Source organism: Nanorana parkeri, unplaced genomic scaffold (genome assembly GCF_000935625.1).
Source record: "Nanorana parkeri isolate BGI_ZX_2015 unplaced genomic scaffold, ASM93562v1 scaffold816, whole genome shotgun sequence".
Classification (NCBI taxonomy): Eukaryota; Metazoa; Chordata; class Amphibia; order Anura; family Dicroglossidae; genus Nanorana; species Nanorana parkeri.
The window spans coordinates 584403-598159 of NW_017307084.1; the positions used below are offsets into that span (position 1 = coordinate 584403).

At 41.8% G+C, this 13757-nt stretch overlaps 1 protein-coding gene across 2 annotated transcripts in view; it reads right to left on the reverse strand.

Moving 5' to 3' along the window:
• Positions 1-13757, reverse strand: part of PTPRK (protein tyrosine phosphatase, receptor type K) — a 389585-nt gene that overhangs the window by 225551 nt on the left and 150277 nt on the right. For both annotated transcript variants that reach the window (XM_018565135.1, XM_018565134.1), the window contains exon 6: positions 2973-3147. In XM_018565135.1, the coding sequence (XP_018420637.1) occupies positions 2973-3147 (175 nt within the window). The remainder of the gene's footprint in view (positions 1-2972; positions 3148-13757) is intronic.

Here is a 13757-nt window from a genome sequence, read left to right on the forward strand (position 1 = left end):
GTGAATTGTTGGGTAGTAGTATGTACTTGGTCCCAGAATGTTTGTATGTTCGGGCATGACCAGAATATGTGCATCAGATCAGCCGACGGGGCGTTGCACCTCCAACAAGTGGCTGGTGTTTGTGGGAACATGGAGTGGAGTGCCCTGGGCGTCCTGTACCACCTGGTGACTAGTTTGTACCCCGCCTCTTGGCATTTGTTACTGATGGAAGACTGATAAGAGAGTGTGAGCAGTTTCCTACCCTCTTCTGGGCTCAGGCGAATCCCGAGGTCCTCCTCCCATCTCTGCAAGAACCAGGGGGTATCTGTGGAGGAGCTAGTTAAAAGAAGCTTGTAGCAAAATGAGAGGACATGGCGAGCCTGGCCTTCCTGGTTGCTTTCGTGTTCGAATGGGGTCAGAGCTCGAGAGAATCGCGAGGGAGGTGAGAGAGATTGTAGAAGTGGGTAAGTTGCATGGTCCTCCACGGGTCCAGGGGTTGAGGGCCCTGTCGGGAGGTCACGGTGAATTCTGAGGGCCAGGCGGTGCCGTTCACGAAGTGGAGCGCTCTAAACCTGTCTGAGGTGCCAAGTGCTTGGAAGCGTGCGTCCCCCAGACCCGGTGGAAAAGCTGGATTACCCAATATCGGGGTCATAGGCGAGGAGGAAGAGGAGATGGAGTGGGCAGCGAAAGCTTTTCTAGCCACCTTGAGAGTAGGCATAATAGTAGGGTGAGAACGGATCTCTGGGGGCAAGGGGGAAGCGCACCAGGGAAGGCCCGGGAGCGGTGTCGCTGAGAAAGACTGCTCTAGGCCAGTCCACAGTTTCGAGGTTTAGTGTCGACACCAGTCCATAACACGGATCAGGTGGACCGAGGTGTAATATAAGCGGATATTGGGGAGGCCCATCGCACCAGATTGTTTAGGCCTACGCAATATGTCGAATTGAAGTCTGGGTGGTTTGTTCGCCCACACGAAAGAGGAGAAAAGCGCTCTCAGTTTACGGAAGAAGGACGGGGGGATCGCTATCGGGAGTGCTTGGAGTGGGTAAAGAAGGCGAGGGAGGATAGATTGAGTATGTTACAGCGGCCCCTCCAAGAGAAGGTGCCCATGGACCAGGTTTTGAGGTCAGAGGCAATGGTGGCTACTAACGGGGGAAAGTTCAGGGAAAAAGTTTGGGAGAGGTTCCGGTGTAGTTGTATGTCCAAGTATTTTATCGCGGTGGGGGATCATTTGAATGGAAAATTATCCAGGACTCTCCGTAGGCGGGGCCCCGCGAGGGAGATATGCATGGCCATCGATTTATGAGAGTTGACCAGAAAGTTAGAAAGTGTACCGTAGCGACTGACAAGAGAACTGGGATGGAAACGTCTGGAGAGGATAGGAAAAATAGAAGGTCATCAGCAAAAGCTGCAATTTTGTGGTGGGTGGGACCTCGCTGGACTCCTTTTATATCAGGGTTGGAACGGACAGTCCGGAGGAAAGGCTCCAAGGAGAGAATGAAGAGGAGAGGGGGCATCCCTGACGGGTGCCATTTGAAATGGAGAAAGTAGGGGAGAGGACACCATTCACCCTCACGCTTGCGGAGGGGCACGAGTAAAGTGAGCTAATCCAAGTTTGCATGTGGGGACCAAGACCTATCGCCCGCAGGGTCAGGGAGAGGAAGTCCCAGTCCCCCCTGTCGAACGCCTTCTCCGCGTCCGTGGACAGTAGGACGCAAGGAGAGGCGGAAGACAGGGCGCAGTGAATGACTCCCAGTGCCCGAGTGGTGTTGTCTCTGGCCTCTCTAGCAGGGACAAAGCCCACCTCTCATACCTACATATTGGCGCTCCCCACAGATGCCCACCATGGCAGAATGGCTTATCAGAGTTGATAGGATGAGACTGATGGAAGAACTACTTCACTCCGGTAAAGACACCTACAAAACCTTTTACACGACCTGGGCATGCTGGCTCCATTTCAAAACATCTGATAGGTATGCCTCCCTACTGGCGGCATCCCCGAATACACCAAATGTACCATCTGACTAAACACATGTATTTACCTGGTAACATTTGCCTAGGGACGCATCTTCCTATGGCTGATCCTTTAGAAACTGCACCCCCCCTCCCTCACGTCACCCGTCTCACCCACCCCGTGTTGTTGTACGTTCCCCCGGTATGTCTGGTGAAGGCTTATTGTTCTTTCTTCTGACTAAAACAAATGAAGCATGCTAAATGTTCTGAATGCTATGCTTACACCATACGTCTAAATGTCAACCAACTTACCTTGTCCATTGTATGTTGTTATTCTCTTTTTTTTCTTTGAAAAACCACAATAAACATTTAATGCGTAAAAAAAAAAAAAAAGAAGAACAATTGCCATTTAAAGCAGGCTTTTTCAACCAGGGTGCCATGGCACCCCAGGGTGTTTCCTGGCTACCTCAGGGGTGCCTTAAAATTTTAGCAGTGTCATGCCTCTAATGTGAAAGAGGAGACCTCTAAGGTGAAGGGAGGCTTCTGATATGAAGAGGGTCTCCTAGTGTGAGAGGTGAGGACTCTTAAAGTGAAAGGAGGGGGCACCTGATGTATAGGGTACTCTGATGTGAAAGGTGGCACTTTCATTGCAATGTGTGGGTTCCCCCTTAAAATCCATACCAGACCCCCATCTGGAATAAGAGCCTGGTATGGATTTTGGAGGGAACCCACGTCAAGATCAAACTCAAGATTTAGTTTACTTGCAAAGGATGCAGTGGCTGAAAAAAGGGTGAGAAATGGTGATTTAAAGAGGCAGGTCATATTTTGACATTATAGCATATCTTGCAAGAACCATATACCCAAGCAGCTTGAATATTCTCATCCAAATGAATCCAAAAGTCCTCTCACAAAGCCCAGGATAGATGGGATACTATCAAACCAAGTGAAATACAATTCAGTGTTGAAATACAAACAGCTATGTAGACAGCTTGCTATTCAGCACGTTAGTAGCTCCTGCAAGCCTCAGAAGTTTTTTTTTTTACCTCTAACAATTAGTTGAGCAAAGTTTGAGACTCCAGATCCTCTCTCGGATTGTGTTACACATCTGTACAGGTCTTCATCTGCCTTTGTCACCTCCCGCAGCTTAAAAGTGGCTGCAAATCTTCTGTGGTTGATGTTTTTTGTTTGGGTTACAGGGATATCTTCTCCATTCCGTGTCTGAAAAACATTAATGGCATCTACGTCAGAATATTAAAAGTAAAACCATTTACAAAAGTAGACAACATTTCTGAAAGTCTAATTGAACGAACATGAAATATATGCTAAATATCCATTGGTCATACTTAGTCCACTATTAAATATATAATGTATGCCTCTACCTAGCAAGGTGTTCTAGCCAGACTATAGAACAATGGTACTCAACCAGGGGCTTATGTACCACCGTTCTGCAGTGTCAGAGCAAGTGTCTAGTGCCTAGTATGTGTCACAATACACTTCCCATAGACTATTCTTATCTGCACTTCCTATCTACATTCATTACACACTTTCCCAGCAGCTGTCATCAATATACACTCCACACAAAGTCAGGCAAAGTTTTCTTTAGGGGACCTTTGCTATACTGAAACATCTTTCCGTTTCTCTGGACAAAAAGACATCTGAAAAATGTTCCATCGTTGCTGCAGTACAATACACCACAGCACTGTTTAAGCCAGGTTTCTCAAACCAAGCAGCATCAGATAACATTAAACCCCATTCAACAAATACACTTCACTCCTTTAACAACCAATGCATGCCTGACATTTGATTAGCAGTTGCAATCACTAAATAGACATAAATAAGAAATAAAATGTTTGAACAAGGGCTTGTTTCCTAGCTAGAAAGTATTGCCCCAAATCAAAGCCGGTAATAAATTCAACTAATTTAACAGAGAAATCAACCAAGCCAACTGGCTTCTAATGAACAGAGGAAACCACAGTATAGATTAGATCAGGACACAGCTGCCTCTAAGAGATATAGTATATGTGGCTACAAAAAGCTCCATCTCCAATAACTTATTTTGCACCTATACATAGATTAACGCACAATAAATCCAGCTCATACGATTTTGTTCAAAACAGATATTCTGTACCCACCATAGTGCTCTAGTAAATGATTGCATTAATAATATTTTTGTAAATAGAAACTCTAAATTACAAAGTACAAATATGCTAGCTTTCCAATTGCATGTTAAAATGTTTGCTAAACAGCACACTCTAGACCAGGGGTAGTGAATTCAAATTCAAGGAGGTCCAGTAAGTAAACATTTGTTTGAGCCGAAGTCTGAATTGCGGGTCCAGTCAGAATGGTCACTCAGTCCGTGTTTCTACCATGCTCCGCCATTTAGACTGCATTCACACCAGTGGCTGCACTACAACGCAAAGCTGCTGGTGTGTGTTCCCAAACACAGTGCTGATGCAACGGTCCCAGTACATCGCATTTTGTGCAGTTTATTTTTCTTTATTTTTTGTTAGAACTTTATTGAAATGTTGCAAGTGACATTTCATGAAGTTCAAATGGGAGCAGTGCCGTGTGATGCATTGCGGCCCACATGCAGTACTTTTTTTCAGCACACACAACCACAACATGGCGATGTGAACTGAGCCCATGTGTAACAAGGCAAAGTGCCTTGTCTATTGTTGGGGGTGCACACGTTTTTTAGCCAGGAGGTGGGAGGCAGTGTGAGGGGGTGGAGTTGGGAGGAGCCAGGAGGTGGAGATGGCTGCAGGTTGCTGATGAGAACAGAAGACTATACTCTTCCGTCCCTTATGCTTGGCCGGTTGTCAATTGCGGTCCGGACAGAACCACTGCTCGGTCCGTTTTTGGACCGTGGTGCATCATTTGAGGTCCCCTGCTCTAGACAATCTACTAGTACATTTATATTGTTGGGAAACTAAATACAGAACACATACACTATATTTCTGCACAAATGGGGCTTTGCACTAAAGATCAATTATAAGATTTTGGAGCCTCTCTCTGTACTAGTCTCTAATGCACTGTACTTATTTTACAGTCCGTTACTTTTGGGTAGGGTGAGAACGAGGTAAAACGGTATGGTTTTTATTGCTGTAACTAAGTGGGGGACAATTTAAAGTGACACTAAACTCAGGAGTTACATCTTAAAAATTGATTCAAGTACCTTAACTATTAAAGGATAATTACGGGGAGAGTGAAATGCACTCATCCCCATAATTAGAGGCTCTAGAGAGGCAGAGCCAACTCCCAATCAGGCTGTGAGGTGGACCCCTACAATATGGTCAGGATCCTTCCCAGCTACAGCACTGCTCTGCACTGTCAGCAAATAGCAGGCACCTGTGACCCAGAAGAGAACTAAAGCAAAAAAAAAGGTCTGGCTTCAATTCGCTTTTAATGGTCCATATAACTGGGAGCACGGCATGGGTGTGTCTAGTGTTATATAAACATTGTGCTGGAATGTGTCCCTCTTTTCACATCTCAAAAGGTTTCTGGCATTGATGCTGTAGCTACAACATATGCATCTGAGGCTTACCACAAGCAAATCCATCTGCCTATGGTTCATATATTCCTTGTTATTTTCTAAATGTAAAAGATTCCAGTCACTGGTGAGTACTCAAGGTTGCATTTTGTTTTACTTGCAAATTTTATTAGATAGACAGACAGACAGATCTGTATTTTATAATTAACTGTAAAAATTATATTACCGTGTTACCCCGAAAAGAAGACACTGTTATTTTTTTTTTTTTGGCTCAAAAAAACCACACTAGGTCTTATTCTCGGGGTAGGTCTTTTTTTTGTACAATAATCCACACTTATTCATGTAGAAAAGTCTACATGTATTCATGTACACATTTATGGTGATCAGGGCAATCAGGGGTGCCGTACCTTCCAAGAGCAATTTGCTAACCAATTGCTGGCCAGAATGAGCAAAGCGTGCTTTCACTATGGATTCCTCACAGGCGGAGTGCATTTGGCATCACTCCCCCTGTGACAGGAGGTGGTGCTTTAGAGGAGGCATCGGCTTATGCAGCTCTGCTCCCTCCGGTGCCGCCTTGCTTCCTCTATCGCTGGCACCGCTGATTCTCTCCTGCCTCTCCCGCAGCTCTTCAAGTTCCCCCTTATGCCACAAGCGGCCCTAGAAATGGTTACAACTAGGTCTTATTTTCGGGGTAGGTCTTATATTTTAGAAATTCCCAAAAATAGTACTAGGTCTTATTTTTCGGGGGACAGGGTAGTTGTATGTCAGGTTGGGAAAAGTCCTCGTGTGTCCATTACTGCCATTTCCCACATCAGCTGGGCACTGCAGTGATCATTATTACAAAGTTCCCTCTCATATTGATACTTGATTGGCTAACTTAACATTTTCAAAATGCAAGCTTTTGAAACCTAATGTGAAAGCTTCCAACTTTAAACACTTATGTTGGCCGATAAAGGGCAGACAGACGTGTGTGGGTATGCAATCATTATATTATATACCTACACACACATTTATTTACACACATGCATACAGAGATACAAACTCGCATTCTGATGTACTGAAGTTTCATAACTGTTCACATATTTGACAGCCGAGTTTGGATGACAACCTGTTATCTTGATTTTTTTTTTCCACATGCTGGCATCAGCCTGGTATAAAATGTTGACAGACATCAAAACACACAATTGAAAGGACATAGAGAATACAGTAAAAACTTGTCAGCAAGAGAGCAGAAGACGCTTGGCACATCCAAAAATATGTCCTAAAAGTGTCATGCTGTGTCTTTTAAATAAATGCTTGCCATTTTCTTAAACATAAATGTGACCTCTGCATGTTGACATCACCATTTTCATGCCTTTTGTAGGCTTTACTCAAAGTTATTTATCTCTCGTAAAAAAAAAAAATCTTTGTTGTATGTTTTTGCTCATTTTATTTTAAGGAGCTAGTTATATGTGACTATTCCGGATTTTCTATTTGCTCAGGAAAATAGTATTTGTCAAGGGGTAACATTTCTCACACTCTTAATCCAGTTTCTTAGTCTAAGACAGGCTGGCCTAAGATCAAGGTTCTTTTAAGAAAATATTCCAATATTCCTGTAAAGGAGTAACTCCTTTTTAAGCAACATTATGTATTGATCATCATGAAAATAAAATATGTAGTGCTTTTAGATTATTCATTCAACCAATCAAGCACCTGTAGCAAAATAGGCGGCAGTTACATGCTACTTATGATAAAGAGGGTCTTGTAAATGTTTAGTGGGAACCCCCATAGGATTGTACACAGGTCTCCTCTTCTGCTCTGTGCTCTTTTTTGCTCTGTTAATATATTAAATCATGTAGGTAGGTTTAGAATGCCCTGGCACTGCTGGAATCTCCTCTAGTAACAGGAGATTGGTTTTGCAAGCTACTCACATATGCCTTCAAAAGCTTGAAGTGGAAGATACAACTCCACATGCTCCCAATTTTCACTTTCCCCTAACACGGTGATTTTTTAGTGGAGGATTAGTGATCCAGTATAGAGCTGGATGGACAATGTCTTTGGTTAACAGAAAACTGCACATTTGCCCTACTCCTTCAAGGCTGGGCTAATTTTGTTGATGGATTTGCCTGGTTTGTAACTTGGGTTATCCCTTAAATGCATACCAACGGCATTGTAAGCCAACAATGAATGAGAAATTATGTAAAACACAGCACCCAATAAGAGTGTTCTTCCAAATCAACAGAGGGAAAAGACTGCCGTCCTCAAGGCCACCAGGAAGCATCCTCACAAATCATGTACATTTTTTGTTTTACAACAGTGAATTAAAGCGAATCTCACTTATTTAATGTATTGAATTTTATTTAATGTTCTGCTTAATGTATCTTGTAAGCTATTCCAGGATTCTTTTTGTCTTGTATTCTGTAAGATACCCTTTCCATGTGCAACTTTCTTTTTAAAAGCTAGTTATAAATTGATTGGAGTGGTTGCCATTTCTGTTTCTCACTGGAAGCCTTTAGCTGCCATTGAGCTGCATCTGTGTCCCTGCACCTTTAAGGAGGAATGGGCTACCTCCAGGCTTACATGCACTTTGCTTATTAATTGCTGTATATGTCTCAAGATGGGAGCTCTGTTAGACCACTCTTCACAGAGGGGCATTGACGAGGCAATGTGACATCCACTTACAGTATATTTGCAAATGTTTGCAACAAAAAAACCTAACAAATTGTCAAAATCATGTAGAATGTGTTTTGTGCTGACTAGCTGGTATGAGTGCTGAAAATGTTTGTATTGTATTGTTAACTTTAAAAAGCTAGTTCTAATTTGATTGTAGCAGTTGCCATTTTTGTTTTACTATTACATGTATTCCCTTTTAGTTATGGTTCTATAAAGGGGCAGCCGATAAGGAGTAATAAAAGAAGCAAATATTGTAAATCTGTTTCAGTGCTGCCTCCTTTTTATGCTGGCCATTAGATTGGTACCCTTTAATAACTGTAACCCTCAAAAAGGGTGTAAATTAAAAAAAAGATATGCCAAAGAAAATGATCCTACTTTTATTAAAAAAACCTCTTCCTTAAATCCAAAAACCACATTGTGCTTTCAGACTGTTTATTGTGAAAGGCACCACATTTGAGATCAATCCATTTAAAAGTCATAATTATAGGACAGCAGCTTATGCAGCATAAATTTATATCTATAGAGGGTACCTTGGATTCAAGTCTGAAGCACATACATGTGCTTTTATATGTAATGGCCTTTCCAGAACAGATGATCCTTCAATATGCTGTTTTTCAGATCCTTCAATAAGCTGGTTTTTATATAAAACCTTATTCTAGTGGGAGCACAGTTTATGCTCTTATTAATTTTAAAGGCCCTCTCTAAACTGGGCCTGTGTGCATTCCTTTCTTGTCTAATTTGTGTCAGTGCTTAGGGAATGTGAATTATTCTTCAGCCCAGTAGATGGTACAAAAAGGTTACAATGTTAATAGCTGTATCATAGCCCTCCAGTGACATAAGGCTCATTTGCATTTGATGACTATTTTCCCTGGAGATGTAGAAATTTCATTTCTATACAGAGGGAATTTCTGGAACAGAGATTCTTTTTTTAAAATAGCCCCCTTTAGCTACAGGATTTTTATTGCACTCTAAATTAAACGGATGGTGCATATTGAAGATCACAGTTTTTAACAATAACTTCCCATATTCTTTCCATCCATCTGCACAGCATTCTGTCCCTGTGCTTTGTTATTTATCTTTCCCTCCTACACTGTTACTGCAAATTATCATACTGCTGTCTTTCCACTTCTAAAGGCTTCTGTACCTGCTTTGATTATTTGAGGCCCTTAACGTGTACACTTAGCTCAGAATGGTGCAAGAGCTGTTTGCCTGTCAGATTAAGCAGCTTCTATGACCCCCAACATCAAAAGGTGAACAAAATGATTTAGAATTCCAGGAGCCAATCTATTCAGGCAAGGAACTAGTAGGAAAATTGAAGGATGCAGGTAACATTACAGAGCTTGGAAAGTTAGGCATTCACTATAATTTGTGTAGCTTTATGGAATTAGTCCAGCTCTGCCTAGGTTAATCACTTGGGACTGCGATATACCTTATTTATTTTTAAATTCAATGCCCTGTGCCATGAGAGCATTTATTAACCTTGCAGTAAAGAACTAGAACTATCCAGTTTCTGCTACCAAACTGACAAATTAGTCACAGGGTTATAGCCAAGTTGAAGTGTATGTCTGGATATATTAAAATGTATAACATTTACTATATCTCTTAAGAAATACTGCAGACAAATACCAGTTGGTGAGTCAGAATTCAGTGTGATCCTAACTTCCCGTTTGATCTGGCAACAGTGCATCTGCTGCAGTGAAATCCCAAACAGTGTTTTCAGCTCTGCCTCCGTTCCTCCATATCATGAGTAGACATCTCCCTCTCTCATCATCTCCATAATATAAGTGAGAGATGTTCTGTAGTCCAGAAAGGGGAACTGCAACCGGGGTGATAACATTTCTTGTGAATTCAGTGCATCAAAACTGCCATCTCAAATAGGAACTCACTGGATCTTTGGCAGATCAACAGGTATATTTCTCTACTTGTAGCATTTTTTCAAATAGACAAAACATCGGAAGTGGCAATTACTGCATAGAAGTGAACATGCTTTTTTTTCCCCATTTTGTCCAGACTGTTACTGATGCATGCAGATCCTGCTAAATTGTAAATTATTCCTGATCATAAAGGGATTGAAGTAAAGCAAACACTGCAAAATCATGAGGAGCTGTAAAGTCATTCAAAAATGAATGTCACTGGAAGTCTTTCTAGATTGCCAATTTGCCGTTCTAATATTATGTTTCAGGTATCCCTGAAATGGCCACAAATATCAGATGTTGAACTTGCTGGCTGTTTATCAAGTAAAAGCTAAAAACCTAATCCAGCCTTCTTTTAAATCAATGGTTTTGATTTCATTTACAAATGACTGGGAACAGGCTGTACTGCAGCCTTTTCTTTTGGATGTACATGAAGTTGCCAACACACTGGACCAAAGTTCCTCAAGTGATCTTTTATGTTTACTTCTGGGGTTAATACATTTCAATTTTTAATTATCCAATATTTAGATATAAGTATACTTTATACCAAGAGTAGGCAAACTGGTGAATCTTAAAAATCCCATTATGCATCTAAATCTGGTAGGCGTGGCTGTCAGAGTCTTTCAATGCCTAATGGGATTTGTGGTTGTACCCCAGTTGAAGGGTTGGAGTTTGCCAGCTGGACCAGCAGAAAGGAGCACAATGGGTGCCGCTGTTGGCACCCTTCCGGCAGACATCCCTCACTTAGAAGATCGAAGGACCTGGTTTGCAAATCTTCGGCTGAATTGAGCTTGCAGCCAGTCAACTGCAACCACCATTTAGGTATTTTGACAATGGCTGCGAACAACTGTTAGAATACAATGAGAACAGTGGGGGATTCCTCCATCCACACTCATTAGCATTGGTGGAGGAATCCATTTTCTTTCTTCAGCCCGCAGGTTGAAGAAAATATAACAGTGTGCAGCCAGCTTTATACTGTACTTTACCTGTGTGGTCAATGATAATTTGCACTGCTGATATTTCTCAAAAATTATCATTTGCAGAGTGATTTGTCAGCAAGCTGGAAAACCATCTTGACCAGCAGCTCTAATTTTATCTCCTGTCAGATTTTATTTTTGCATTAAAATACATTGATGTGGTTTGTATTCATAGTATTTTTTATTTTAAATTAAGAATTGTAAAATGTATTTTAAATCTTCAAATCTTCTGAATATTGGCTTGTGTATGATTCTGTCGGAATATTCTTCATGAAGACAGATTCTGTGTTAGCTAGGTAGATCTAGCAATTGGGGTCTCTTCTATTCAGTTTTATTGGTAGGAATTGTTAATTGTTTTCATTTTAATAAAGTTCTGTTTTGAGTCAAAGTTTTTTGTCCCACTGAAATGTTTTTGTCTACATTATGTTTGACTTTCACAGACTGGAATTCGTCAAGGTTTCTATTATACCGTCGTCCTTTCAGATCTTTTTAATCAATCCTTCCCTGTAATAGCCTGAGTAGTGTCGTCTTCTTATTGGAATGATATTTTTTCCACTGCGTGTTGAACTTTTAGTTCAGTGTGAATAATTTACAGCTCCTGTACTGGTATCAGACTCTTCATTCTTCCTTTTGTGAAAATAGTTCAAAACCACTCTACGTATTCCTGTTAGCCCTGCAGCATTTTGCATCAGTAGGATGTCCTTTAAAATATTAACGAAACATAATTAAAATGATTGAAAATTATGCTTTGAATTGCTGATCTGCTGAAGGCAGAAGTACCCCAATTAAATGGCAAAACATATAGTTAAAGGGATAATACCATCTTGGAAGTACCTGGATGTAGCTAAAATAAAAAAAAATGGGATGCCATCTTCGCCTCGGTAATGATGGTTTAAAGGACTTTTGTGAATACAAAATCTACATTGCTAGATCCACGCAGATCTTTTTAGTGCTTTGTGTATTCTGCGGGTCTTAAAAATGACATATACTTTGCAGGGGCCAAAAGGAGTAATCACCAACACTGTTCCCTGCTGATTTTCTCCAGGTTTCACCAGGTCTTATTCCCCGCTGTGTCTCTGTGGAGACAGTCATCTTGATAGAGAAGCAGGGTATGCTTCTGCAGGACGGCCAAGCTGTACAGGCTACTCCCCTGTACTGAAACAGTGTCCATTAGAAGCTGCAGCAAGTCAAAGAGACCACATCACTTCCTGACTGTAGCAAATCCAGCCTCATTTTGCACTTTCCTCCCCATCCTTACCTTCTCTGCCCCACACTTTTCATTCACTGGGTTCCGGGTCTTTCAATCACAGAGGTTCAGCATCCCCTGTGGACATTACCTAGGGCAGTCTACATGCAACTGCAGTCTATCTAGGAATGCTCACTAGTCCAGACTGGCTACCCCCTCCATCATTTTACTATTTGTATAACCCCTCTCAAGAGCCAACCCATTGTTTGCATCTAGGCTAAGGGCTTGAGAGGAACACTGAAGGTGGCCATACACTTTACAACCCTCGCAAGACAAAAGTCTTGCGAGGGTTGTAAAGTAATTAAAAAAACCTACGATCTGCCCATCATGGACAGACAGATTGTACTTGCGATTACCGATGACTGCAATGATGAACGGGCAGTGTGCGCGTGCGCACATCGGCCCGTTCGGCATTTGTCAAACAAGCACGTCACTAACCCGCCGAGAATCGTACTATTCTCGGCGGGTTTTCCTGCCTGCTTGCTCGACGGAAGACGTGCGACCGTACAGTAGCAACGGTTGCACGCCTTCCATACACTTTGCAATCGTATGATCGCAGGAATTCCCCCGCGATTCTCGTAGGTAATCGTACAGTGTATGGGCACCTTGAGGCAGAGTGTTGTGATGTTCTCAGGAAGCTATATACAGCCCCTCCAACCAGCCCTGATCTGCCTGCATCACTGAGTCTAAAATAAGGTCAAGATGCACTTGGAACATATTTGTAAACCCATCTGGAAGTATGTAATGCTTTTTTTATGGCTGAATGCACATTAGGCATTCAACATCACCTAGCTGCATTCAGTCTGACTACGTTAACACAAAGAAATATGTGCACCCAGAAACCAATTATCCTGACTTTCTGCAGCTAAACACATTAAACACATAACATGTATGTGCGTGTAAAACAAGTACTTCCCAGATTAAAAAAAAAAAAGTGTGCGCATGAGGCCCAAGTCAGTTTTTTAAAACGTATGTCTTACATCTGCATTTTTGATATATATTTACATATTTTTTACAAACATGCTAATGGATTGCCAGAACACTGTGGGTTAGCTAAAGAGAAAATGCAATAGTGATACCCGCTTTCAAGGCATGGATTTCTTTCACTGAAACGTTAGAATGAACATTTTAATAAAGGATAAGTCACTACTATGACCTATAAACAAGGGTAAAGATAAAGAAAATGTGAAAAAGAATCCAATGCTACACTGCTGTCTCGAAAACAGAACTGAATGTAAAAATGCAGCATTTCTTATAAACCGTGTGAACAATATACATTCCCTTCAAATACAATTTTAGTGCTCATTCTTATCCTCGCTACACTGATCCATGTGTGAGCAGGGATAGGCACGGACCAAGGCTGTGGTGGACAGTTTGCCAAGTACAGACCTTAGTGAAGGACCCCAAAGTACATTTCAAATTGAAATGCACTCCGATGTATACGACAATGCAGAATGGCACCAACTGTAGAATACTAAGAATCAACATTTTAAAGTTCCCCACCTATTGCCGCCTCCTCCTGTCCATCCGCTACCCCCCCCCCCCCCCCA